At 43.5% G+C, this 14368-nt stretch overlaps 1 protein-coding gene across 1 annotated transcript in view; it reads right to left on the bottom strand.

The window, feature by feature from the left end:
• CCDC66 (coiled-coil domain containing 66) overlaps positions 1 to 13849 on the bottom strand; it is a 96244-nt gene extending 82395 nt beyond the window's left edge. The window contains exons 1-4 of the mRNA XM_068253698.1: positions 13705 to 13849; positions 11262 to 11393; positions 1294 to 1529; positions 545 to 629 (exon numbers count right to left, since the gene is read on the bottom strand). Of these exons, the coding sequence (XP_068109799.1) occupies positions 545 to 629; positions 1294 to 1529; positions 11262 to 11393; positions 13705 to 13818 (567 nt within the window). The 5' untranslated portion in view covers positions 13819 to 13849. The remainder of the gene's footprint in view (positions 1 to 544; positions 630 to 1293; positions 1530 to 11261; positions 11394 to 13704) is intronic.
• Between the last annotated feature and the right edge of the window lie 519 nt (positions 13850 to 14368).

The following is a 14368-nucleotide window of genomic DNA, read 5'->3' as shown; positions in this document are numbered from 1 at the left end:
TCATGTAGCGAGCCACATGATTTAATAAAAAATACCTGGCGGTTTTTAACAGACCGCCAGGAGGGTTAAAGAGGATCTGTATTAAAAAATGCCCCTTGAGGTTAACTCACCTCGGGAGGGGGAAGCCTCAGGATCCTATCAAGGCTTCCCCCAACGTCCTACTGTGGCAGCAATAGAGTTCCCCGAATAGCAGGCATGTAAATATTTACCTTCCCGGCTCCAGCGCAGGCGCAGCAGCGGCTCCGAAATAGGCAGAAATAGGCAATTCCAGCCAGCGCAGTAGAGCGGACCCAACTGGGATCAGCTACTTCCGAGCGGAGAGCCGCAGCAGCGCCGCCGTTGGGGCCAGAAAAGGTAAATATTACACAGCCTGACAAATTGTCGGCTGTGCTTTCCGTGAGCCAGAGTGAGACCACCGTGGGACGAAGGAGGTTGGGTAAGCCTCAATAGGATCCAGAAGCTTCCCCCTCCTGAGGAGAGTACCCCCCAGGGGTGGGTTTTTTTTTTTTGTACAGTCTCTTTAAAAATAAATATGTATTCATACTTGATGTTCTAGCTGCTTCAGCCTCTTCCGGTCTCTCTCTTCAATCTGGGCAGGATCTAAAAGAGCAGTCATGGAACGGAGGAACCTGAGAAAAAGAAGAAACAACCACAACAGAAATGACGATGGTTGAATGATGATTTAGTGGAATAGATTATTATTATTGATTTATACAGTGCCAGCATCTTCCGTGGCGCTATAAAATAGCATACAGGGTATAACAATACAAAGTATACACTACAACAGTTGATACAAAACAAAAGGGTATAACAGCTAATGCAGTGAACAAATTAATTACATATTTTTACAAAGGGGTGAGAGGCATGTACACCCATTACACACCATTGAGAGACAAAAGGGGAAGAGTCCTGGCCAAAAGGCCTTACAGTCTAAAGGTTTAAGGTACAGGACAGTAGGTAAAGCAAAGCGGTGTGTGGAGTGGTAAAATGGTGGTTAGTGGAGAGTGTCCTAGGTAGGAGAGTTGTTATAGATGTTAGAATCCATTTATTCAGTAAAAGCTGGTTTCTTCAGAGCATTCACGTTTTCTTCTAGAAGTAATTAGCATATCGAAAGGAAAAGGTGACGAGACCTACAGCAGCCTGCACTACAAATAATGCTTGAAGTTTTCATTTATCCTATAGGCTGCACAGACTCAGAAATAAAGACCAAATATTATATCGCATGGTCCGTGAGCACAATTCTGACAATTACCATCACCTTGCCCCAGGCCACACAGTACGACTCATACATACCCAGCTTTCTGGCTTTGAGAAAGGTCTTCATCAGTTGACATCCTTGTTGCTGGCTGATACTGCTCTAAGTTACTTGTAGCAGAAGACTGCTGTCGTTCTGTGGGGCCAGGATCTAATGACAAAGGAGGACTTTCGGGTTCCTGGACATTAGCAGTGTACTGATAGACAGGTGTCCGATTGTCTGCCATTTTTTTGAAGGAATCAAAATGCACTGCCCAAAGATCCTGTTGCTCGGTCTGGTAAAGGCAAGTAGGACATAAGAAGTGACAGAAAAAAATATACATAACAATGCTCAACCAAAAACTAAAATGACCCTTGTGTATGAGAACACTAGTTCCTAGAACTCAATCATTCACTACTGTTGCAGGATGTTTGTTTATGTAATTACTGTTCATCATCACTACAGAAGGCTAATAAGTTCTGAAATTAAAGCAAAGCTGAACTAAGAACTTCCTCACTGTTCTAAAAGATAAGCAACAGCATAATAACATTTAAAGTAAAACATTTTTGTTACCGCTGATACAAATCCTGCAGTAAATCTGGAGTGTGTCTATTACCTATTTTCATAGAAGCAGACATAGGGTTAACATCCAGTGTTTACAAATTAGCTGCTCTGGCATGGATTGCCGAGATTTCTGAGCTGACACAGCTGAAAGATCAAAGTACGCTTGTGATGAGTCACAGATAAGGGGGAATTAGACAGGCTAAACTCTCTAAATACATGCAGGGTGCATTTCTCTGTTTTCCTTCTGTCCTGTGCAAGAGTTCAGGTAAACTTTAAAGTGAAACTAAAACTAAAAAATGATGAGATAAACAACTGTATCAATATACAGCAACTAATCCTAATAAGGACTTTCCTGGAATCCCATAAGGCTCATTTCCATCGGGCATCACGTCAGTTTCTGAATCGGACACAACACCCGCTCTGCAGCGAAGCCGCAGCCAAATTGCTATAACCATGCCATGCTAAGGGGATACGGATGCGTGTTACAAAATAGTGTGCAGCATGACATCGAGATTCACACCGCCATGCGTTTCGGACTGCAGGCTGCTGTCTGAATAGGCAGGAGAAACCCTGCATAGGAGAGAGTGGAAACTGGCTCCTATTATTTTTAAAACCTCAGGCTCCCTCCCCAATTTTTCACTCTTAGTAAAAGGTAATTTACAGGACTATGAAATTACTGGCACAATTTTCATATTTGATGTAGTTGTTCCAGAGAAATTCACTGAAAGGACACTGAAATGAAAAAAAAAACATTGTAATGATTTGTATATGTGGTACTGATAATTAGCAGAAAATTAGTGGCAAAGAAAATGGTCTCATATTTTAATTTTTTGATTTTTTTTTGTTTTATAACATTGCATGATTCTGTCATATTTGCAATAACAAGCCACACTCCATATTTTTAATTATAATACAAAGAGCTAATGACCCTTTAAACTCGCCTGTAGTTAAAATCTTATCTAAATCTGTCTCTGGCCGTTTCTTTGATGTATAAAAGGTAGCCATACATCAGGTGACTTGGCTGCTAATCGACCATCTGATTCCATTATTATAATCAAATGAAAATCGGTGCCGTCAAGCGCATGCCCCGACCGCCAATGCAACCAATTTCAGGCCGAAATCGGTCGCATAAGTCGATTGCGCATGTTGCAAGATGTAGGGCCGACTTACTCAATTGGGTGCTTGGTGCTAATGGTGTGCAATTTCGGGACGATCGGCTAATGCCCAGAGCTGTGGAGTCGGAGTCGAAGCTATTTTGGGGTTCCTGGAGTCAGGAAAAAATTAATGACTCCTAATGAATTTAAACTGTAATTAAAATAGAAAATACGATAAAATGTTCTATTTCTCAGAAAATAGTCATCATAAATAATTTATACTGTATATACAGTAATAGCTCTGTTTAGTCCACAAAAATGAAATAAACCAATCAAAAATAGTTACTTGCTGCTTCAATTAACCAGTCTCTGTATTTTTTAAGTCAGATACACATCTGATTGTGACTGTATATATGATGTGTACACAGGAATCTCTTATATATACTAAATAACATCTATGCTGTAAGAATAAAGCCTGATGTGTAGCTGTGTCACTAATAGAGATGGTCAATGAGCTGGAAATAATTCTGCGTTGATGCTTGTTTATGCAAATTTATGCACTCCCTTTGCTCATGAAATCAAATAATTTGATATGTTAAAATTTGGTTTGGCGACAACGAATTAAAGGGTACCTGAGAGATGAAAAGAAAAGGTTTATACATACCTGGGGCTTCCTCCAGCCCCCTTCAGGCTAATCAGTCCCTCGCTGTCCTCCACCACCTGGATCTTCCGCTATGAGCCCCGGTAATTCAGCCAGTCATCGCAGTCCGGCCGCATGCCGCTCCCACAGCCATGAGCAATGTGCTGCGCAGGTGTAGAATGTTCCCAGCGGCGGAGTGTGTGCATGCGCACTACGCCCGACTGGCTCAAGTACCTGGAACCATAGCAGAAGATCCAGGTGGCGGAGGAGGACAATGAGGGACTGATTAGCCTGAAGGGGGCTGGAAGAAGCCCCATGTATGTATAAAACTTTAATTTCATCTGTCTCAGGTTTACTTTGTTACACATTAGTACTATACTCTACATATGTACTCCCCAAAGAGCTGCAGGGAATCCACTGAGAATGTTGTGCACATTGAACACAGAAGTGTCGTCTATCACCCATAAACCTGGTTCAGATTGTGCATGAATAATGTGTAAGAGAGGAAGAACACCTTCATTCCCCTGCAGAGTACCTGCACATCACTTTTACATGTACCCACAGTTACATTGCCTAGGGCCTGATAGATGTTCTTTGTTCCTGTCTGTACCATCTACAAGTACTCTTACCAAGGACTAGTTTTAGTCTATGACTGAGGCTAGATTCACAGTGGGACGTTGCGTTTTGATGCCACGTTAAAGTCGCACCGCAAACTTACAACGCAACGCGCCCAAAAAGTGGCAACGCAGCGTTAAAGCAGATACAGTAAAAAATACAGGCAATGAAAACTATGCTTCCAAGTCATTACTGAGCATGTGCAAACAGTCCAACGCAGCTAATAACGCGTATAACGCACTGCATGCAGTACTTTCACTTAACGTGCAGCGTTAGACACCAACGCAACGTGTGCACTGTGAATGGGGCATTGATTTTTCATTGCAGTGAGTTATTCTGCGTTAAATGCTGTTTTAACGTGCGACTTTAACGTCCCACTGTGAACTTAGCCTAAAAGTATTAGAGGCAGAAGATCAGCCGGCTAACCAGGTAACTGGTATTGTTTAAAAGGGAATACATATGGCAGCCTGCAATATCCCACTCACTTCAGTTGTATTTTAAAATTCCTAAGCGGAGTTAAGAGATGCATTTCATGTTACATACTTTCAATCAACAAAATTGTAATATGCAAATTAGAGGAGTTGGAGTTGAGGAGTAGGTGGAATCCTAACCTGAGGAGTCGGAGTCTGGATTTTTGTACCGACTCCACAACCCTGCTGGTGCCCAGTGCATGTCATGCGTTAGCTTTCCTCCACCCTCGCTTGTCCCGGCAGGTTCCGGGCGCACTCCACTCTCCATACATGTGCACCACACATGGCTGCCGAGTAAGGGCACGCGTATGACATCAGACATGCGGCCACGCTACTAGGCAACCACGTGGCGCACGTGAATGCAGAAAGAAAAAAAAAAGAGTGTGCCCAGAGCCTGCGGGGACAAGCGGAGGTAGCAGACAGGTAATGTATAACATGCACTGGAAACCGAGGGTGGGGGGACGCACTTAACATTAGGAGGAAAAGGTTGGGGTAGCGAGGCGGTCAGATGCGGCGTCACAAGGCTGATTCTGGATTGATTTCAGCATGAAATTGATCAGAATCGGCCTGCGGTATATGGGCAGCCAACAGATTTCTCTCGTCAGATTCGATTAGAGAGAGATTTGTCTCTTGGTCGAATCTGCTCATCATCACTAGAGGTATGGCTAGCTTAAAGAGACTAACAAAATTTTCAGCCTTATTTCTTCTATCCTATAAGTTCCTATACCTGTTCTAATGTGGTCTGTGTTACTGCAGCATTTTCTAGTTGCACAGTGGCTGTGTTATTACTGTTATATGATCTAATCTTCTCTCTTCTGTCGGCTCTGTCGGGCTGAGGCTGGAATGTGTGGAATGTGCTGCACTGCTTGTCTTTGGCAGAAGCTATACACGCCCTCTCCAAGCTCTGTATGAGTCAGAGACTGAGCTACTCTCAAGCCTATCACACTCTAGTTAGAAGCCATGTCTTTTGTTTGTAGCCATGTCTTTTGTTTGTAAACACTGCCTAAAAATGGCAATTACAAGCCAGGATTGCAGCAGGGAGTGGCAGAAACAGCACAGAGGGGCCCAGGAGAACATAATGAATAGAATGGTATGCTTCTTATTGTAAGAATTTTAGAATACAGATTCTCTTTAAGTGCTCCAGAAAACAGCAACCCAAGATGGGTCGGATAGCTCAGAGAGGCTCTTTTGCATACATAACATTTCTTAAGCTGTGTACACACTTGAAAGATTAATGAAAGATATCAGACCAATTTTACCCCCTTCCATGTAGTATAAGAGCCCTACTTTACACAGTCTATTCTATTAAGCTGAACTCCCCATCAGATAAAAATCGTTGCAAGATCCTGCACACAAAGATGCTTTACACACTCAAAAGATCATTATCTGCAAAAGATCGGCTCCTGCAAAATGCATTCATAGTCTATGACAGGGGTGCCCACACTTTCTCAGCTCGCGAGCTACTTTACAGCTTGCCGAGTCCAGGAGAACTACCAACATTTCAAATGTTGCAGATTCTCCTCCCCCCCCCCCCCCCCCCTATGAACATCCACCAGGTACAAGTGCCTCCAGTATCGGTAACCAGGTAAAGGTGGTAGTTAGGTATAGATGCCTTCAGTATAGGTAGCCAGGTAGATGTGCCTTCAGTGTGGGTAGCCAGGTACATGTGCCCTCAGTGTGGGTAGCCAGGTACGTGTGCCCTCAGTGTGGGTAGCCAGGTACATGTGCCCTCAGTGTGGGTAGCCAGGTACATGTGCCCTCAGTGTGGGTAGCCAGGTACATGTGCCCTCAGTGTGGGTGCCAGGTACATGTGCCCTCAGTGTAGGTAACCAGGCAGATGTTCCCTCAGTGTAGGTAGCCAGGCAGATGTGCCCTCAGTGAAGGTAGAGTAGGTGACACTTACCTCCCTTCACCAGTGGTGTCTGGGGCTCGTCCTTGTCTTCCTATTCGGCCGCGGCAGGCTGGAGTGCAGAGCAGTGCCCGAGGGAATGCTCCAGCTGGCGGCCGTGGACAGCGTGCGTGGATACGTGTGCCCGGCACCGCCCCCAGCCATGATGTCACAGCCGCGCCGCCTCTCTCCGCTCCAGCTATCCCTATTGGCTAGCGGCCGGCAGCAGAATGTGATGGGAGCTGCCGGCCGCAAAATTCAATGTGCCACATGGCCGCGATCTACCAAATAGGCAGTTGCGATCTACCGGTAGATCGCAATCAACCTATTGGGCACCTCCAGTCTATGAAATCTGCAGATCTCATACACACCTTGTTTAACAGACATGCATCTGCAGATCAGATCCACCAGATGATCTGCAGATGATTGTCAGATCTGCAGATGAATGTCTGTTAACCTTCCTGGCGGTAAGCCCGAGCTGAGCTCGGGCTATGCCGCGCAGGAGGATTTCTCAGCCCCTGCTGGGCCGATTTGCATACTTTTTTTTTGCAACACGCAGCTAGCACTTTGCTAGCTGCGTGTGCATTCCGATCGCTGCCGCTCCGCGCTGATTCGCCGCCGATCGCCGCAACCCCCCCCCTCCCAGACCCCGTGCGCTGCCTGGCTGAAGGGGAAGCCCCAAAGATTTCCGCAGCGGGCGGGCGGGGGGATGCCGCTGTACAGCGGCTATCATGTAGCGAGCCCTAGGTCCGCTACATAATTTAACGGAAATTTATTTTTTTAAAATAGTGCTGCGCTGCCCCCTGGCGGTTTCTAATAGACCGCCAGGAGGGTTAAACAAGGTGTGTATGAGATCTGCAGATAGACTATGAATGCATTTTGCAGGAATAGATTTTTTGCATATAATCTTTTGAATGTGTACAGAATCTTTGTGTGCAGGAACTTGCAAAGATTTTTATCTGATGAGGAGTTCAGCTCAATAGAATATACTGTGTAGAGTAGGGCTCTCATACTACATGGAAAAGGGTAAAATTGGTCTGATGTCTTTCATTAATCTTTCAAGTGTGTACACAGCTTTAACTCTTCCTGTACTGGAAACAACGAGACCCATGTCTGTGCTACTAATGTTCTACTACACATACAAGTCATTATCTCATAAGTATTTTTACTTCAGATTCCCTTTAAGAGACCCAGGATCCATCAAAACGTCTTTTAGCAGCTAGTGAACAGCTCTGACTACTGAGCACACAGTCAGTGGCGTAGCTAGAGATCACGGGGCCCCATAGCAAAACTTCCATGGGTTTCATGGGGACCTCAGAAGTAGCCACTCTTAAAGCGGAACCAAACCAAACTAATTCAAAATATTTAGTTGCACCACTGACACATACAAAGATAAATAAACACTCCTTCAAGCCTATGAGCATTTTAAGTGCATGCTTTTCAGCCTTCTCTTTTCTTAACTAGGATTATACCGGTGGCAGCCATTAGAAATTCCTCCTTTGCTGGACACCATCTACTCCACCAGTTTGCCGGAATCTGTCCCGGCAATATGAAAGGAAGGGAGGGGTTCTGCCAATAAATGTAAAATATTTTAGATTTATCATGCAGCTGAAATTTTTTTTATTATATACCGTATATACTCGCAAGCAAGCCGAATTTTTCACCCCCCAAAAGTGGCCCAAAAGTTGGGGGGTCGGCTTGCTTGCGAGTCATGGGTAGGTGGGTAGGTGGTGCCCCTCTCCGCTCCCCCCACGGCCGCCGCTGCTATTACCTTAGGCGGCGCCGCTTCCTCTATTCCCCGTCCTGCTCCGATAACTAACTACTTCATAGCAGCGTGCCCCCCGCTGCTGTAATGACGGAGGAAACCATAGAGAGCGGTTCCCATAGTAACGGCATCGCCGCTACAGGAAGCCGCTCTCTATGGTTTCCTCCGTCATCACAGCAGCGAGGGGCGCGCTGCTGTGAATTAGTTCGTTACCGGAGCAGGACGGGGATAGAGGAAGCGGTGCCGCCTAAGGTAATAGCAGCGGCGGCCGCGGGGGGGGGGGGGGGGGGGGGAGGGACACTAGCTACCTACCCACCTACCCATACTGGGGCACTATGCTAGCTATACTGGGCACTATACTAGCTATACTGAGCACTATACTGAGCACTATACTAGCTATACTGAGCACTATACTAACTATACTGAGCACTATACTGGCTATACTGAGCACTATACTAGCTATACTGAGCACTATACTAGCTAAACTGGGGCACTTCACCAGCTATACTGAGGACTATACTGACTATACTGGGGCACTATGCTAGCTATACTGGGGCACTATGCTAGCTATACTGAGCACTATACTAGCTACACTGAGCACTATACTAGCTACACTGGGGCACTTCACTAGCTATACTGAGCACTATACTAGCTATACTGAACACTATACTAACTAAACTGAGCACTATACTAACTAAACTGGGGCACTTTACTAGCTATACTGAGCACTATACTAGCTATACTGGGCACTATACTGACTATACTGGGGCACTATGCTACCTATACTGGGGCACTATGCTACCTATACTGAGCACTATACTAGCTAAACTGGGGCACTTCACTAGCTATACTGAGCACTATACTAGCTAATCTGAGCACTATACTAGCTATACTGAGCACTATACTAGCTATACTGAGCACTATACTAGCTAAACTGGGGCACTTTACTAGCTATACTGAGCACTATACTGAGCACTATACTGAGCACTATACTAGCTATACTGAGCACTATACTAGCTAAACTGGGGCACTTTACTAGCTATACTGAGCACTATACTAGCTATACTGGGCACTATACTAGCGATACTGGGCACTATACTAGCTATAGTGGGACACACTAGGGGAATAAGGCGGCCAGCATTTCCTACCCCCGGCTTATATGGGGGTCAATCATTTTTCCCTGTTTTTTCAGGTGAAAGTTGGGGGGACGGCTTACATGCGGGTCGGCTTGCTTGCGAGTATATACGGGTAATATTTATTATAATTTAGAAAATAGATTTTATTTCTGAATCTTGTATTTTTAATTTGGGTCCACTTTAACAACTTGGCAACCTCTGCCACGCGTAGATAAGCAACTCCTGTTTATTTTCCTGCTGTGCGCAATCGCGTCCACGCAGATGCGCGTACAGGTCGGGCATACGCTCGTCCGTGATTGGCTGATGTGAACATGTGTTCACAAAGCCAATCAAAGTGCTTTCTAGTTTGAATGAGCACTGCCAAAGCCAATGACAGTGCTCATTCATTCAGAATGTGTGCAAACATTGAATCAGTCACTATGCTGTTACAGTTACTGAGATCACTCGTGAGAGGATCTCAGATAACTAATTCAGCATTAGTGAGTGATCAGCATCAGTGAGGTTTTTTAAAATCAATTATACCCCCATTAAGCCCATTAACCCTTGCCTCCCTTAAATGTGAAAATTGCTATGGTTTTTAGGTGAAAAACCCTGTGGTTGAGAAGTGGTTAAGCAATGCCACCTGCCCCTACCATATGGATAAGAGTTAATTGGGCAATTTACATTCTCATGCAATCAACACTGCACATACACACACACATGGGCACTGAGACAAAGTGAAAGGGTGGAGGAACACAAGAAAATGAATAGTGAATACATCAAGTAATCACCTGGGCCCCCTAGCAGCTACTATGACTATTGCTACGCCCCTGCACACAGTCATCCTGCCCACCTACTCCCTCAGCTGGTTGGAGATTAAAGCCATAGAAATACTTTAAAATTTTAAGTACAGACATGCAAGGCATAAAACATTGTGCACTGCTAATTAATGAAAATCTACTATTACCATACATGCATTAATAATAGGAGGATGAACTAGGGCTTTGTAATCCTAGGGATGAAAATGTAACTTTCTCACTGGCATCTGCTGCTGCTCTTAATGTTAATTTACTATCTACACAGTAATAATGATCTATTAAACTACTCATCTCTACCTTGCTGACAAGATGGTTTGTCCCAGCTACACACTAGTTGTATCCTAATTTATTAGTGAGCAGGGATAAGGCTCTGTTCCCCCTAGAGCAGAACACTGACTTTTTCATTCATTCTCCACGATCAGTAAACAGACAACGGTTCCTGTTTTATAAATAGGAGCCGTTCACACTTGTCAGGCTGCAATGGATCCACTAGATCCATTGGAGTATGCGGACTGCACTTCTGTGCAGTCCGCGATAATCCTAGGCAGGCAGATGTGTTCCTCCATATCACCTCCTCTGCACTTTGCCATTCACCATCATCCAGGCTTACTACTACATTGTTAGAACAAGTAGTCTGGCCTATATTGTTCTTCCTCCGATGTGGTTACTGCTGATTGATCCACTCTCAGGAGCTAAATCAGGGGACAGCATGCAAGCTGTGCTTCAGTGTGACAAGTACATTTGACTTATGATAAAGGTATACTGCCCACCACTTAGCTTGTGTACACTGTTTACATTTACTTATCATGCTAACTGGAGAGATACGCAAAGAGCGCACTTCTCCTGCGTAGACTGGAGCCGACTGACGAAAGTGACGGGACTCTGTTCCCGAAGCTGTGGGCAGCAGAGGATGGCGGCGTCGGAGCGATCCGAGCGGACGGGACTGGAGGAAGCCCCAGGTATGTATAAATCTTTTTATTTCAATCTGCTTTGGTACACTTTAAGCTAGGTGCACCAAATCACAGCTTCCATTCAGCGTTAGTGGCCTCCATACTAACCTCTTGAATTTTCTGTTTCTCTTGCATTCTGCGCAGTGCCACTTCTTCTCTTTGCTTGTTCAGTTCTTCCAGCCACCTCTTTTGCTGTTGCCGTTTGACAGCACTAAATGGATGATCTAATGGAGTGGCTTCCTGCAACATATACGCAATAAGCTATTAAACGTAATTAACATCAAATCAGACAATTTGCATTATCAAATAAAAATGGGGTTCATTCACAAAAATTTGCTTTTGAATTTTCCCACGGTCTGGTTTCCATTGCAAGAGCTTTTTAAGCGCTAGTGATTTAAAAAGCTCTTGCAATGCTATGGGTGATTTTCATAAAATCACATTGCTCAGGTGAGAACACACACATAGCATTACATTAGCAAGAGCTTTTAAAGTCACAAGCGCTTAGAAAAACTCTTGCCGTGTGAACCAGCCTTTACTAGAAGTAGAGCTAAATCATGAAATAAACAAATAAGGAGAGACAATCATTAATGAAGACAGGTATTGAGAAGTAATTTATGAGTAATGGCAGATAAGATATAATAAGGTAATTTAATTCATGAAATACGTTTTGCCAAACAAGCCCATTCTGTTCATTACTAGCACCTACAGACAGTGGGTGGAGCTTCAGATCAGTCATGATCATTATTCTCTGGTTTTCCATCCAGATGTACATATTCAACACCATGGGAAGCTGCCTGGGCCACTCGATCAGTTATTCCCAGCTGGCAATGGCACATAGCAAGCGAGGCTTGCTCATAATACACTATCTCATGTGAGGTAAACCTCACATACAAAGAGAGACAGTTCGTAACATGGCTATGGGCTCTGTAAGGTGCTCAAGAAGAGGTCAATGCTATATAAATACACAGTAAAAATTGTTATATATTACCTTAGACATGCAGTAAGGTGCAGTACCCACCAGAGCTAATTGCAGTATTGCTGGGTAAACCCCATTATTTCTAAAGGACTTCTCTCCAAAAACAATCACCAGTCACAGGTAAATTGCAATCCAAAATGCATATTCAGGACTTAACAGTATATTTAAAGAGACACTGAAGCGGAAAAAAAAAATATGATATAGTGAATTGGTTGTGTACTATGAATAATTACTAGAAGATTAGCAGCAAAGAAAATATTCTCATACTTTTATTTTCAGGTATATAGTGTTTTTTCTAACATTGCATCATTCTATAATATGTGCAGATTACACAACACTCAGCATTCAAAATGAGTCTTTCAGAGCAGTCTGTGAAGTAATGACCTCTCCTCTAGCAGAGGAAAAGTAAATAGTTCACTTACAGTTGAGATAATAAAAGTCAGATAACAGCCCTCTCCATGACTAGACTAAGGGCCTTTTTCCACTAGCCTGCGATTTGCTTCTGACTGCAAATTGCAAGGTACATTAAACTAATGGAAACTGCAGCAGCAATTTCCATTAGTGCGATCCGATTGCGATGCGATTTTGGTCAAAGCGCAATCGTCGTCCTGCTGCGTTTTGTATGCGATTGAGCTGGACTATAATGAGTATAGTAGCTCAATCGCAATCGCAATTGCATGGTGGAAATTGAAATGCGATTGCGATCATAATCGCGATCGCATTTCATAGTGGAAAAGAGCCCTTAGTCGGAGAGCAAATGGCTTGTTTGCATAGAGATAACAACTGGAGTTTCTTAACTCTTCCTGTACTGGAAACAATTAGACTGATGTATTTGATCTTAATGTTTTATTTCTTAGCTGTACTACACATACAAATCATAATATCATAATTTTTTTTTCGCTTCAGTGTCTCTTTAAAGTGGATATTTGTGTCAACTCAAACAAGATGAAAAAACACCCCAAAAATGATAAAATGAATTAAAAACAATAAAACAACGTTTGAATTGGCTTTCCTCAATGATGACAAATTCATATAAAAATGAACTTTATTAGCACTTAGCCAGTGCTATTAAAAGTTAAAGATCAATATCAAACCTTATTTTGTTTTTAATTAATTTTATCATTTTCTGGGTGCCTTTTGTTTGTGCATTGTAGACCAGAACCTCCCCCAGCCCCCCCCCCCTTCCCCCAGCTCAAGGTAGGGGATACCCTTGGACCTAATTTATGGCCCCCTGGGGCTGTTTCTTCGAAAAGCGTGACCATCTCCGGCTAGCCTGGACCCCCGAGTGGAGTCGGGTTTATGGAGCTCCACCAGCCAGTGGTTTATTGCCCTTTTGCAACCTCCCTTTGTGAGTGCCCTCTGTTTATATTATTTTGCTTCACCTATCATTTGTAACATACTGCACCATTTGGGCTCCCAGCGTCTGATTTTTTTCATTCGAGGATGACTGTTCACCCTCTACTTTGTCTACTCTGTTTCCTATGTGCAACGGCTCAATTTTTGCCCCAGTTCTTATACAGTAAACCATCTTCTAGGAGTACAGAGTTCTGTAAGGTCTGCTCTTCTCTTACACACCCCCACAATGAAAGCACTCCGGATTGCAGAAGGGAGCTCAGGAGAGCTAAAACTCGATGCTCTTCCAACAGGAGAGGAGTCGGCTGTCTCTGTGCCAGGGGACGTCTTAAACATGGATTCTGGAGTATCGTAATCATTCAGAGGAGTGTTCTAAAAAACAAGCATGATTTATGAGCTATGCAATCTGCATATTTTCAAGTATTATTAACTAAACATCCTTTTAGCTTTAAAGTGGTTATCATATTTCTACTTCATCATGTGTCCCTGTTGAAGAGACGTCTTTCCACCTTCAGCCTGTTATACCTGTGAAAAGGATTGGAAATAACTGAAAATGTCTTCAACAGGGACACTGTCCGTAAATAAAATCTAACATTTTTGAACCACCCAAAAAAGTTTTGAGTGGAATTATATTTTGCCTTGTATAACTTTGTTCTATGTTGTATAACCTTGTTGCGTCTGTCATTCTTGTATCATTGTATATATTTATTGTTCAGCGCTGCGTAATATGTTGGCGCTTTATAAATATAATAAATAATAATTATAAACTGCATTTACTTTTACTATAAAAGATGTCCGTTAATAATTCATAAGGCCAGGTGTCATGAACAACTTTAAAAAAAAAAAGCTAGGTTCCCTAAAAATATACCAGTTTACGCCACTACCA

The sequence above is a fragment of the Hyperolius riggenbachi genome, chromosome 9, assembly GCF_040937935.1.
Source record: "Hyperolius riggenbachi isolate aHypRig1 chromosome 9, aHypRig1.pri, whole genome shotgun sequence".
NCBI classification, from domain to species: Eukaryota; Metazoa; Chordata; class Amphibia; order Anura; family Hyperoliidae; genus Hyperolius; species Hyperolius riggenbachi.
This window is presented reverse-complemented; position numbering and strand designations above follow the sequence as displayed.